Here is a 14,827-nt window from a genome sequence, read left to right on the forward strand (position 1 = left end):
CATGTGCTCAATCAATTATTGATTAGTGTGTTTCTGAACGGACAAAACAGATGGTAATCGATGATGTGTGTCTGTCCCGTAGGAGTCCTCAGACAGCAGCAACACCACGATCGAGGACGAGGATGTGAAAGGTAGGCTTTGTCTTTTCACACAAACTCCGAGCTCTGAAATGTCATTCCCGTGCTCAGCAGGGCTCTCCAGCTCCGAGGAAAAGGAAAAAAAAAAGAGATAGGGATTTTTTATAACACTGCTTTTTGCAGTCAGCGGAGTAAAGGGCTGTTGGAGGCGTGTCTATGACTCATGACGGACAGACAGAAAAGAAACACAAAGCAAGGAGTCTGACACAAGTGCTTTGTTGCAACAGATTATTTATGTAAAATCTTTATCATGATGTTTGTGATGTAAAAGAAATGCACCTTAAAGTTATAGACTAGGTACAAAATTTGCAAAGTTAGCTACCTAGCTAATACACAAAAATAATGTTTTGCATAGAAACGTTGTACGTATATGTCAAATGCCTGGGAAAAGTAGGTGACACACGATCTTGAAACTACTACGAAACTTAGGCGATCACTGTGGTCCATCTTCCCTCGTCACACTCCTTCTAAACCATTTATGAATTCAGAATTTGACCAAACTTTCAGAGAACCTTTCTTAGAAAACGTAGATTTGCACTAGCTGGTTCGAAAAACATCAACAGTAGAGGGATGGGCAAATCTGCTATCCACAACATCCGTCATTTATGGAAATTTAACCTTGCAAAAGTACATTTTTTTAGATAGCATAGATGTGCATTAGTTTTACGTTCTTATAAATGTTATTTTTCTAGTCTAATAACATACAATATACTAAAACAATCAAAGGTTTAGTAATATGGCTACATTGTAATACCAAATAACGCCACAAGGTGGCACCTCCTCCTCTTTGCGGTAGACTAAAGCTGAAGAATTCGCTACTGATTAGCTTCCGAGCTCTGAACGTTTTCTTATTTGTGATCTCTATATTGTACAGTTCATGTATGATAATTGTAGTGTGCTGGACGACCTCGTTGTGTCTGCGGAGCATAGGGATCACTATCCGTCGTCTCTCGCCAATCATCCATCGTCGTCACGATCTTCCTCTATCCTCCTGAACTCCATCAATTTTAGAAGCTGCATGTTATGTTCAGTTGGCAGGCAAAACATGTCTTCCTTGAAAAGCTTATTGGCTTTCTGTTCACAGTGGTGGGTAATAATGGGATCAAGCTTGAAGACGTGCAGCAAAAGCGAACTGATGTTCATGTAGACATGAACCCTTGCAACTATTGTTGGTACTCGCTTGAATCTTGCTTTATCAAAACTTCTTTCTTAACAGACAAACACTGATTACATCGTGCAATCCCCATTTAATGTGCTCATACTAACCTTTGTAACGTTTGTAATACCCATAGTCAGCTGTACCTCTGTGTCCCTCTCTGAACGTTGCTCTCCAAGGAGGGACAACCAGGAACACTACAGGGTCACCTTGAATGTAATACTTTTACTTTTGGAAACAAGTCTATAAAAAAGGCTGTGAGTGAAATCAGTGTAGGAACAGGCATACTGTATGAGATCATATATGTACACTGTAGATGTGGTCGAATACAAATACAGTGTTCATAATGAACAGGTTTGTCAAATTATTAACAAAACAGATTTGAATATGAGGTGAATGTGAATAGGATTTGAATATTGTTAGGCTTGGTTTCTGGAAAGATGGCCAGAAAGGGCTTCTGATAGAGATGAGAGGTGTTCATCAGGTTCAACAGGTCAAAGAGGCACATTATTAACATGTAGTGCACAAATCCATTCTTAGTAAGTGCCTGGTTATGCTCATGGTGCTTCAGACTAGGCTACTAGTGGCTTATATTTTGGGAACCCAACTATCTACTCATCCATTATCTAAACTGATTATCCAGTTTAGGGTTGTGGAGATTCCAGGGAACTTAAGACACAAGGCGACGTGGTGCCAACCCATCACAGGGCACAAGCACACACTGACTTGATTAAAAAACAATTGAGACCAATTATGAACTCAAGTGATATAGCTGAGGCAGCCGGAAATCTGACACCCGGGGAGCCTAATGAGAGCTGATTGGCTGAGCTCTCTCAGGGGCAAAGGACTCGAACATCAATCGTGTCTCTAGCCAATTATGGGAGTATGTGAGCCGACGCAAGTGGAAGGAGTAGATTGAGATATGCTTAGAGTGCGTTATGCCTCTCCCTATGGTGAGTGAGCAAGCAGTTCGAAAACATGGTTGGCTGGTATCATGCATCACCGAGAAAACGTGCCTACGCCCATGGTGATCTTGATGGGTGAGTGCCCTAGTGATGGGTGGGAATTGGCTATGACTAAAGTTAAGGGAGAAAATCTGTAAAGTAAAAATGTATATATGTAGACAACTCCCATTTTGGGTTTAAACTCGAACAATATTCAAGTCCATAGTCAAGCTAGGGTTGTTTACGTACTCCATTTCTGTGACAAGACTTGCGTAACCTCAAAACTAGCCCACTGTCGTTTAATGTCAGAATCCCATCTCCAGCCCCCATTAGACTGTACTCCGGATTCACTTTTTTGTCAGTTCTGTCTTTCCTCTGTCTCTCCTCACTTTATTTCACGCCACTCAATAGGAAAATGCCTAGACAGCAGCTCACTTAAGGTCGTCTCAGAGTGCAGTCAGTCATCTTCAGGCCCTGCAGTCTTCTGTAAGTTCCAGTACGTTTCCACCAGTCAACTCACTCCGGTTTGGTGTGTAGACATCCTACTCAACTTTTAACAATTTTTTATTTTAATCATTTTTTTTTAAGATCATCCTGAACTTCAGAAATAGTGTATTTTTGGACGCTTTAATCATGTCATCCTACTCTGCAATGGCACCGGATCAGATTTGCTCTGATGGATCTAGGTAATCTTCGGCAGCTTAACGTGTGATAACTCTCTAGCTTGAGCAGTATCAGTCTCTTGAATACTTTAATGAGGGTTAGATTAGAGTTTCCAATGAGTCATAATGTTGGAAGAACGCTTTAATACGCTGAAGACTTCAACCAGGCCAGAAGGTAAGATTGTTAACCAGCTTCATTCAGAGGTCTTCCATTTACTTGGCTTTTGTGCACACTCCAGCGATTGGTCCAACCAACCTTGTGCTGCATATGTTTTGGCCATGTTAACTACATGAGGCCAGCATACAGTATGATAATTTCTTGGAAGCATCTTTACCATCCTTTTCCCTTCAACCTGGACATAGTTCTTTCTCATCCTCCACTCACTTTTTCTTCATGTCTGTCGAGCCTTCAGAACTACAGCTTTGCTCAGCAGTGAAGGAAAAGCCCTGTCTGACCTTATCCCTTACTATGCAAAGAACCATGCGGCTCATTCCTACACAGTGGCAAGATTCAGACATGCTCAATGATTCAGCCTCCCAGCTTCTTGGAAGAGTATAAAAGTAATCCACCAACTATACTTTGCTGCTAATTTTATTTCAATCGAATGATGCTTTTAGAGCAGCTTGCAGTTGGCTTAGAACACAACTGAGCAATGGAGGGTTAAGAGACTTGCTTAAGACCAGTGGCTCTTGTTTTGGCTGGGATTTGAACACAACACTTTCTGGTCACTGGGCTTAAACTAACCCTGTTTCCTACCATGTTCATCCCCTTCAGTGTTTTGGGGGCTGCCTTCTAAACCTCCCTAGAGTTTCCCCCAACTCCCCTCATCTTTCTTTCATTGTGACCTTCCCAAGAGTTCCTCTTCCTAGAGTTCCTTCTTAAATGGCTAGAGTGGTATTCCCTGAACTGCAAGTGCTAATATGTGATATTTAACTCTGCATGGAGTGCATTTCACTTCGGCAGTGATGAAGTAGAGTTTCAAGGCTGATAAAGCACCCAGCCCGGCCCCTCCGGTGTCAGCTAGCGATGAAGAAAGAGTAAGATTTGTCAAGAACCCCGGCCACTAAGCACTCTGTTGCGGAAGAGGAAATTACAAACGGAGGGAGGGAGATAAAGAGAGGGAAAGAGGACTAAAGACCTAAGCTTTATCTGCGAAGCAAGGGACAGGAATAGCACACTGAGCTCTTGTAGCTTCATACTCTTATAAAGGGAAGTAAATTTGGACCAAGGAAAGAGAGAGACTGAACCGTGTTCATGGATGAAGTTCGTCATTCATATGATACTACTGTACGCAGGGATTGTAGACTGGCTTTAAACTTCCATTAAAGGTTCTGCATTGATACTTGGATTGTTGTATGTGCATGACTATTAATATGAGGAGAAGATAGTGGCATGAGGGGCGGAAGGAATAAGCCAAGGAATGAATGCTTGGATCAAGTGTATTGCATGAGATGCAGTCAGGTGAGTGTACGAGTCTATGATTTACCGTTTCTAATCTGTGGCTGTGGAAGTGGAAGGAACGCCACAGCTGCATTATGGACCTAGTAGTTGCTGAATTCTTTTATTCTCTTGCATGAGTTTTATCATTTTAATTTTTTTCCTGCAATATTGGAAAAAAAAAAGTTTCTCCGTCTATAATATTCTGAAAGATTATCGGAAAGCTACTGTACCTTTTACCAAAAGTGTTTTTCCAACACATATTGAAATGAAACATTCCTTCTCTTTATGAACCTATAAAGCACATCATAACTTTTCCTTTTAACTTTTTTTTCCTGTATAAAAAAACTAAAAACTTTTCATATTTGTCCTGTCTAACTATGAGTGCCCTGTTTTTTTGTGTTCCCTGTCCAGCACGCAAACAGGAGATCATTAAGATCACGGAGCAGCTAATTGAGGCTGTGAACAACGGGGACTTCGAGGCCTACGCGTGAGTCACTGCCTCATAGTGTGCTATAATTAGCCCGCAGTATTAGATAAAACTTATTGAAAGTGTGTTCTAATCTCAGACCTGATCACGGAACACCGGGGCCAGACCGGGGCCAGACCGTGACTATGTGCAGAAATAGCTACCACTGATCGCCTGGCAAAAGCAATATGTATAAATGATGTTTTTGTAACAGGAAGATCTGTGATCCTGGACTGACTTCCTTTGAACCTGAGGCCTTGGGAAACCTAGTGGAAGGCATGGACTTCCATCGATTCTACTTTGAGAACTGTAAGTGGACACAATGCTACAATATAGTGCTATTCATGAGGAAAGATCTACCTCAGAACAACCCAGACAATCTCACATTCTTAAACACTTGGACACAGGTAATTGCAGAAGGTTCAGGTAAAGGTTTAAAGACAGAACAGCCATTATATTGTAAACATTGTACACTAGTGTAAGGATCTATCCAATAAAGCATCTGCCAAATCCCTGAATATAAATGTAAATGTTAACATTAAATATAGCCATTTTAGAAGAGGCACTCAGGTCAATTGTGATGCTAGATGGTTGGTTCAAAGCAATTCCAAAACTGCAGCTCTTGTTTGCAGTGGTCAGGGCATACCAAAGTATTTCAAGGAAGGAGAACCAAGGCGTACTGATGCACATGGAGAATGAAGGCTGGCCCATGTAGTCTAATCCAATAGAAGAGCTTCTATAGCTCAAATTGCTGAAAAAGTTAATGCTGGTTGTGAGTGGATCACTGTTTTAGCAGCAAAAGAGAACCAAATATGGCGAGTTGCCATAATGTTATCATTATAATGACCAACAAGACTTGGGCTTGGTATTAGCAACAGCAGACTAAAGGAAACCAGTGGTGCATCAGAATCTCAAGTTGATCTACTGATCTTTCAGATTGGAGAGTTTCAGACAGCCAGCAGATGGAGGTCTTCAATTGAGATGCCAGAGTGTATCCAGGGATGTAGATTGAGCATTTTGGAAGGTAGCAGCTGCTGTGCCAGCAGGTAGATCTGAAAAAGTTGAAGATGGTGGACAGTTTAAAAACATTTCTGGAAGTCATGGTAAAAGCGGTAGGGGCAACCAGTACTGGTTAACAATACGAGTAAGAGAGCGTTGAAAAACCCCAGCCAGGAGTAGAGTTGTGTCAGGACATTACTCACAGGCTTATCATCTTGAATGCTCCCTGTGGGGTAATTAAAGCAGTTGGAGGAAGTTGTGCTGGTGTGTAAATTGAACTCGTGTTGTTGCAAGATCCTTTCGTGCATTACAGTACCCAATTGTTACTGATCCTTTAGTGACGGGTATGAACTTATTGGACATCACGACCTAAACATAACACGGCCTGGACCTTGGACTTTCTCCACTCCTTAATGAAAGGAGTAAGGAGTTGAATTCTGGAGAAATTAACAGAGAGCTGGGCTAGAAATAGCATGTTGCGAGGACCGTGGTGTGTGCCCTATGGACCTTCTAACGTTGAGGAGTCTGCGAGAGTTGACCTCCGTTTTATGCCCATCAACTTTTGTGTCCTTGTGAAATGTACATTTTGTGAAATGTATCTGTTATAATCTATTGTAAAAACGTTCTAGGAAATGTTCATGATGCCATGCAAAACATACAGCTATTGCACTTCTCTTCCAGTGCTGTCTAAGAACAGCAAGCCCATCCACACCACCATCCTGAACCCTCACGTGCACCTGATCGGCGAGGACGCCGCCTGCATCGCCTACATTCGCCTTACTCAGTTTGTGGATGGCCAGGGCCGGCCGCGCAGCAGCCAGTCAGAGGAGACTCGCGTGTGGCATCGCCGCGACTCCAAATGGCAGAATGTGCACTTCCACTGCTCGGGCGCGCCTGCCGCACCACTCCAGTGAAGGTAACACATATAGAACACATAGTTCCAGTTTGTGTCATCACTTTATGCTCCTTGGTGATGTGTAAGTGTAGGGATGTGGCAGTGCATTGTAATGTCATAATGGGTTTTTGATTTGTTTATGGTTACATGTAATGTCTAAACATGTAACATGCAAAGCCTCGGCACTGGCGATTCCTTTCATAAACATTTAGTAAATGTCTCTTGGCAGAAAAATGTAACCAAAGCAATTGGACCCTATTAATGATAAAGTTCAATAAGTTTTCAAATAAAAAGTAGGCTAATTGGTGTTTCCAACTTCTCTGTAGTGTGAGTGAGTGTGTGCATGCTTTTGTGCCCTGTGATGGATTGGCACTCCATCCAGGATGTACAGTACCGTGCCTAGTGCCCCAAGTCGCCTGAAATAGGCTTCAAGCCTCCTGTAATCCTGTACAGAATAAGTGCTATAGAAAATGAGCAAGAGTGAGTGAGAAATATATTAGAGTGTGTCCATTAAAAGAAACCAATGATTTGGAAATTCAACAATGCTGTGGCATATTACTTTAAATTCATGGCCTACAGTGTAACAAATGAAGTTTTCTCCATTTACAGTAATCTGTTTTTTTTTCCCCCTTAAATGCATGACTCAAATAGCTCTTTGATGCTCGGGTGTATGTCGTAGAGTGGGACGTGTTTTGACGCTTGGTGAGAAGAAGGAGAGGGAGGAGGATCAGCGGGGACAGCCGGAAGAATCCAGCATTGGAGAGCTCAGGAGCTTTCAGCCTTCCAGTACTGGTCACAGCTGTCCACACCTGCATGCAAAACCTGTACCTGTGTCTCCACCTACTGGACTGCTCTTCCTCGATTACATGCTGTCACACTTCCTCTCCTCCCCAAACCTCTGCAAAACATAACCCAACACTGGCACCAATGCACAAACACACACATACACACACCCCACCACTGCTCACTTACACTTGCTAATTGATATGTACATCAGTCTAGGAGAATGAGCACAGACTCCAGGTTCAGTGTTCTTCACCTGTGCAATGCCTTTTTACCCCATGAATCCCCTCCTGCCTCACCTCACTCTCGTCTCCATTGGCCTTATGACCTGTGTGCCCGGGCACTCCTCACTATAATAGCTCACGTGTTAATGAAGTACTATATCAGCATTAATATGATTGTTGTAATGGCTACTACCTTTTATTATTACTACTTCTTTAATTTTAAGTATCGATGTTGTTCAATTGTTTATTTAGTAAAAAAAAAATGGTATAAATAGTCAAATTATTGGTGTAAATCGATTCGAACGGTTATCCTGGATGCAAGGATTCATTGTTTTATCTAGTGAGGGTTTTATTTGTTGGTTTACTTCGGCAGCATGGCGCAGGTGCAAACAATCGACTTCTCATTACCGTACACATAAGACAAAAGGACGAAACCATTCACACTGCATCCGTCTCATGTTCATGTGTATGTCTTACTATATATGTGTGTATCAGGTCTGCTGAAAGCTGTTTTTATGAAGTCCCACTGTTAAAAAAAAAAAAAAAGCAAACAGTTTACAAAAAAAACAAGGTCACGATTTGGCAACTCACTGTTAAAGTAATCGTTTATAAGTGAAGGAAGAAGATGATGAGTTGCTGTAAAACAGTAAGGGACAATCCTAGAGGAAGATTTTATAGAGATACAGTTATTAAGGCACATTATGGATTTAGATAACCAGGTTAACATTTAAGATAAAGAGAGTATATGAAATATTTATAGAAATCTAATCCTTCAACATTTACTATTATTCGTTTATATACACAGGGTATGATCATTGTGCATTTTTTATATTTATTTGAGCAGTAGGGTTTTTTCGCATCCGTCTATTTTTTTTTCTTTAAGTGTGTTATAGGGCCATATTCCATGGATTTCTCAAAGATATGGGAAAGAACAGTCTTCTTTTGACCTCTTGAATGTGAACCTAGTTTGATAAAAATAAAATAGGAAGCTTAAGCGCTTTCCCTAAACAGTGCTGTGCAAAAGTCCTAACCCCTTCTTCATATTTCGCTATACTAAAACTATAAACTATAGTTTTAAGGAATAATTCTCCTTGCTTTCTGAAGGACTTTTTTGGCTCTCATTTTCACTCCAGTCTTTGTACTGAGCAGTTTCAGAGGAATGATTTATGTTTGTTAAGCCACCTATTAATCTAAATGAAAGAAAAATGACAGATGATTAGGTTGCCGATTAGTATACTGGTGATGATGAATTCTGTGTGCTTGGAACAGACGAGAGGGGAAATGAGGTTGCTGCTGAGGTTGTTACATAAACAACCCGTTTTTAGATTGTATTTAAACTTTAGACACTTTTGCAGCCTGTCACAGTAAAACGTTTTTTTTTTATCTAATCTCCATCATTTAATTAATGATTATTATTTTTCAAGACTTTTGCACAGTGCTGTATATATGAGCCACAGTATGCAGAGCGAAGAATCACTGTTTGTTTTCCCCCAGATTATGAAAAAAAAAAAACAGGAAAAAGCCACTGCATGGGAATCAGGGATAATATATATGTGTGCGACTGAATTTAAAATGCTGTTATTAAGTTTAAAATGCATTGTTTTAATGTTATTTCATTGTCTAAAGCTATTAGGGAAATTCACTGGAAGATTTTTTTTTTCCCTCTGGAACATTTATTTCTCTTTCTTTGTTATTCATTTTGTCCTGAAATGTGAATTTAGTTTTGTAGTACATTTCTGAACCCTATACATCACTTCAGAGCAGACCTCTTTGTAAACAGTGAACCTTTTTGTGAGACCTTTGTTTTTGTTTTGTTTTTCCCCGAAGCAATCGAAGCAGCATGTCAGCATACTAGTGTACTAGTGTTGTTCTTTCTTTCTTCTGCGTGTTTAGTATTGCAAGGAATCCTTGAGATCTATAACAGAATTAAATTTTAGCAAAATAGATATATTGTAAAACCGCTATGTAGTGCTAATATAATATAGGTGGCAATTGACTTGCATGAACTTTGGCATAATTTTTTGGTGATTTATATTTATTTTTATCTTTTATTTTGTTTGTTTTTTGATTCTTGGCTTCTTTTCTACTGAATGCTGGTGAATTATGCTACCGCTACCGAATTTTCAGAGTTTTTGTAATTGTATACGACTATTTTTGTTTCTAGAAGATGATGATTACGATTGATTCTGACTATCACAGTAAACCGTGTCATGATGATTGTATGGCATGCTTTTGTACAGGGTTTTGGTGTTGTCTGAGCAGTGTTGGGCGATCATAATTAAAAATGTGCCATGAGGTAGCTTTGAAACGGGTGTTTCAGAAAAACTTTTTTTTCCCAATATCTGAACTTCTTTGTGTTTGTTTGCATAATGTTAGCGTCTCGGGCGATGGACCTGGGAGGAATTCAGCATGGATCAAATCCACGGGTGGAAAATGTTCTGAGAAATTATACTTATAGCAAAAGTCTTGTTTAGAAAGTGGACGTAGCAGGCTAAGTTTTTTTTGTTTTGTTTTGTTTGTTTTTTTGGGGGGGGGGGGCGATAAGTTGCTACTTTAAAATGCACTAGTGTATTAACAACTTTAACATAAAAATTTTTACTATAGACTATTTAAAAAAAGAGCAGGACAAACTCCTCATGACATGACCCATAGGATTTCTGAAGAGTGGTTTTGGAGCTCTGGTCACCGCCATCTTGCCAAAGGCTAACTTCACCTAAACCCAGTTAATCCATATATGGGCAAATGGGCAGATTAAACATAGCATGGCTGTTGGTTGGAACACAGCTACTTACCTCAGTTACAACAAGCTAGCTACCTTATCTTTAGTTTAACTAAAATACAAAGGGGGGTAATGCTAATTAATTTGCTAACATTTTGTTGCATGTGATTGAACTTCATCCATGTGACCTATACATCGTCCTGTGAATAAGAATGCTTTATAGGAATGGTCTACACAGCTGAGAAGTCAAGTTTACCGACTCTAGTTAGCTGATTAGCTAAAGTGAGGATAGCACACAGCTAGCAGTTTGACAACAGTTTGCAGCTGTCATTTAAACTGGGCGCACACTCCAGTTGTGCATAATTTTAATCTTAATATCATTTTAAATAATAAGTATCATAAAAATTTACATTTCCATGAATGGAAAATCTAGCAACGGAAAACTTTTTTGTTGTTGTTGGGTTGTTGTTGTTGTTTTTTTTTTTGGTGCCAGACTACAACCATTTATTTCTGTTGTAAAGTTGGATATTTTAATATGGGATCTATGGGGATTGGGTACTTTTGGAGCCTAGTGGTCATTTGAGGAACTGCACATTTTTGGCACTTCCACGTTGCACTCATTTTTCAGAATGGGACTTTGCCACTTTGGTTATCTGCTGAAATTATGTAAGGTCATGCTTTTATATACGAAAACTTACTTTTTACATATCTAAGATTGTTTTGAGTGACAGCGCCATTTTGCCTGAAAACATTCAATTTCTGTGAGTTTGCTGGTCACATACATGACTAACACTCCATCGTGCGCTAATGAATTAATCCCAAGTAAAATACCACGTAAATAAGTGATGTTTACCATTGGTTGGAATTTCACTTGGTAACCAGTTATGTTAGTTACCAGAATAGATGCTAGTGTAATTAGGATTAGCAAAGAAAACAGGTTAACTTAGTAAAATATAGCCAATTAAAGTTAGCAAATGAGCTAAATATATCTCAACATGCTTTCATGCATTCTAGTGAGGCAAAGGAGATGCCTCGTTTTTATACTAGTCTTTGGAAAACTATTTTCAGAGTAAAGATGTTTAGAAACTATCTGAATATGTTCAGTGTCGACATGCGGACAGATTCTTTGGTTTGTAAGAGTATAAACCATGTGTGCCGTATGTCCTGTTTTTGATGCCAGCGTGATATATTCTGTGAGAACGTCTGAGAACTTAAGACTTCTGATTGGCTTTACGGTTAGGGTTTTATCGCCTGCTGTTGATTTGGCATGTTTGTTAACGAAGATGTTTTTTAAGAATGGAAAAAAAAAAAACATGAAATTATCTTAAATAATTAAATAAATAAATAAAAACCCATAAATGTTCAGACAAGGCTCCAGCTCCAGTTTCCTCCAGCATATTGAAACAACCAATAACTAATTGTGTTTTCAGTTTTAACGAATTTACATGATTGCTAAACTGATCTTATTGACCTACAGTATCTCATAAAATGTACGCTGATATGAGGAAAGAAGGACTAAAAAATATAAGGAAAAAATAATGCTTTTTTTATTAGAAAAGTAAGAGAATAAGTATTCGCATTAAGAAACACTCTGCCAAAGTATAAATCTGTTTCTGTAATAATAATAATAATAATAATAATAAATGATTATAGCAAAGAAGTACAGTTACTCAATTATTTTCCACCCCAATCACATACAATGCCTATTTGAGGATTTCCCCATAGGGGGCGGTATGGAACCATTCCTCCTGCTCACCAACATCTGTATCACAACATGCAGTAAAAAATTCACCAACTAAGCAAAAATATTATTTTTGTGTTTGTAGATCTCGCAACTATTTTAGATAATGTAGCTTAAGGGTTTGAGTCTGGAAAAGGAGTGAATGATGTAACCTCATGGCCTAAAACTGGGATTTGTGTTTGTGCGTGTGTGTGTGTGTGTGTGTGTGTGTGTTGAGATGAAGTCAAGCAGACATTAATGAGTTCTGTGTTTCAAATACAGCTCTACCTTGCTGCTCTTACAACATCAAGCCAATAATCAATTGTAGTGTTTTTTTTTTTTTTAGAATCTTTTTTTGTTTGTTTTAGTCAGTTTTTTTTAATTATTATTGTTATTCCTACAACATTGAGCCTTCAAAAATGTATCGGTCAGGTATCATTTTTGGAGAATATTGTATATAATCTCTTTAACGTAAATTGAGATTATGTGAAACTTCTCTGATTATTATTATCATTATTATTATTAGATAATTAGTTTACTATGAGTCCCATGTTTCTCTTGATTCTTCTTATGATTCTTATCTATACTTCCGGTGTTCTCTCTTTCTCCCATATAACTTAAAGGAAATGTGTTAAGATGTTATCAATATGTTACCAATAAAAAAAATATATTGTCACCCTAATGAATAAGGCTGTTTTTTTCCCCACGGCTGTTATAAATAAAATTAAATAAAACAGTTTGATCCATACTACCTGTATTAGGTAATAACATGTCATGAGTAGTTATCTGTTTACAACATTGCATACAAATTCAACAGGATAAACTGTGCTATCTGGAGAGCAGCTGACCTCGAGACATGCGTATTTATCTCAACACGGTGGGTTAACGAGAACCCTTTGAGCTTGTTTATTTGCCCTGATCACTCGAGTCAGCAGTTTGTACATGCTTCTTGTACGTTAATTAGATTCAACAAGCTGTGATGGTCCAAGAGTTAGTGGGACTCCATACTAAGTCAGTGTTTAGTAACACAGTGTTTCGGCAAATCCATGTGGGCACATGATTACTAACTGGCACAAAGCCTGGAAACATAGAATAGCGTAGAATATCTACATTTTGGCTATATAGTGCACTAAGGTATGTTTAAGATGTTTGACTGTGTCACATTAGCATCGGGAATCCATTCTCCTATTTACTTTTCCATTGTGCATTTCCTGTGATCCTGGATGCTATCCAACTCCAAACTGTAATAGGTCCACCCACATACACAACAGTTTGTGTTCTTTTTTTTTCTGCAAACATACCTCTGCTGGTAGGTCAGGTTACCTTCAGATGACTCTCTTAAAAACCATGTTTGTGCAAACAGTGCTGCAGGGCAGAGCAGTGCACTACCACCCCTGTGTCAGGAACATTCTTCCTTTAGCTATAGAATTCGATATGAAAGGCTTCTATATGAAATTGTAAGCCAAGTCCATTTTGATCTTTTTATATCCTTGCCTTGCTTTGCTTTGCAGACATCAAATAGCCTTATTTTAGATCCTCAGCACGCAGTTCAAATCAATTCAATTCAATTTTAATTGTATAGTGCTTTTAACAATTGTCATTGTCGCAAAGCAGCTTTACACAATCAGAAGAATTATTTAAGTCTGTATGGAATGTGAGTGTGCATGAATCAAGATGAGCAGGGTTCCCTGGTGAGCACGCCGAGGGCGACAGTGGCATAGAAAAACTCCCTGAGATGGTATTAGGAAGAAACCTTGAGAGGAACCGGACTCAACAGGGAACCCATCCTCATTTGGGTGAAACAGAGAGCAGGAATTGATCTGCATTCATACATTGTGGCAGGCAGTTCAGTATAACAGTTGATGTTAATTGATGTAAATATGGAGTCCAGGTAGTTATTGGAGACAATTGCAATCTTGAACTATCAAGCCACCGCAGCCAAGTCAAGTCCTCAGAGAAACAGCTGTCAACACTAGTCGAGGCCAGAAAGTGAAACCTTCCCCAGACAACGGACGCATTCCAAAATGACACACGGGGCATCCATGCAACGAGATCTCCAACCAGAAGCGGGGCACCAGGAAGGATCAGCCAGGTCCGGAGGGCAGAGGGAGTCTGGATCACTGGCAGCTCAGGAACGACATGTGTAGCTCGACAGAGAGAGAACATACAGTAGGAGGGGAGAGCAGAAGAGGAGGGATAACAGTTAGGTCTGGTCACAGTCATATAATGTATATTGTAAATGTATATTTACTGTAGAGTGCAAGCAGAGACTCCCGCAGGACTAACTATGACAGCATAACTGAAAGGGGAGAGCCAGAAGAAAACACAGACATAAGGGCTTCCTGAGATGTAAAGCAACCAATCACCTCACCGTCAACAAACCTGAGTGATCAAGGAGAGTGGGGAAGACAGCATTCAAACATACCAGTTCACCATAATACTCTACGTCCATGAGTCCCCCAGATCTGCCCATCTATTTATAAAAATGCTTCATTAAATAAAGAAGGTTTTTAGCCTGGACTTAAACACTGAGACTGTGTCTGAGTCCCAAACATTATTTGAAAGACTAGTCCATAATTTTGGGGCTTTGTAAGAAAAAGCTCTGCCCCCAGCTGGAGTTTTCATAATACGCGGTACTGACAAGCAGCCTGCATCCTTAGATCGAAGTAGGCGTGGCGGAT

General features: G+C 39.5%; 1 protein-coding gene across 11 annotated transcripts in view; it reads left to right on the forward strand.

The window, feature by feature from the left end:
* The window catches only part of LOC128505501 (calcium/calmodulin-dependent protein kinase type II subunit beta), an 87,051-nt gene extending 77,798 nt beyond the window's left edge, over nucleotides 1-9,253 (forward strand). For 10 of the 11 annotated variants that reach the window (XM_053475947.1, XM_053475951.1, XM_053475954.1 and 7 more), the window contains 5 exons: nucleotides 83-131; nucleotides 4,752-4,827; nucleotides 5,021-5,115; nucleotides 6,487-6,721; nucleotides 7,352-9,253. In XM_053475947.1, the coding sequence (XP_053331922.1) occupies nucleotides 83-131; nucleotides 4,752-4,827; nucleotides 5,021-5,115; nucleotides 6,487-6,719 (453 nt within the window). In that variant the 3' untranslated portion in view covers nucleotides 6,720-6,721; nucleotides 7,352-9,253. The remainder of the gene's footprint in view (nucleotides 1-82; nucleotides 132-4,751; nucleotides 4,828-5,020; nucleotides 5,116-6,486; nucleotides 6,722-7,351) is intronic. The other variant, XM_053475949.1, reaches the window with a different exon arrangement.
* The last annotated feature ends 5,574 nt before the right edge of the window (nucleotides 9,254-14,827 follow it).

This window comes from Clarias gariepinus, chromosome 17 (assembly GCF_024256425.1).
Source record: "Clarias gariepinus isolate MV-2021 ecotype Netherlands chromosome 17, CGAR_prim_01v2, whole genome shotgun sequence".
Lineage (NCBI taxonomy): Eukaryota > Metazoa > Chordata > Actinopteri > Siluriformes > Clariidae > Clarias > Clarias gariepinus.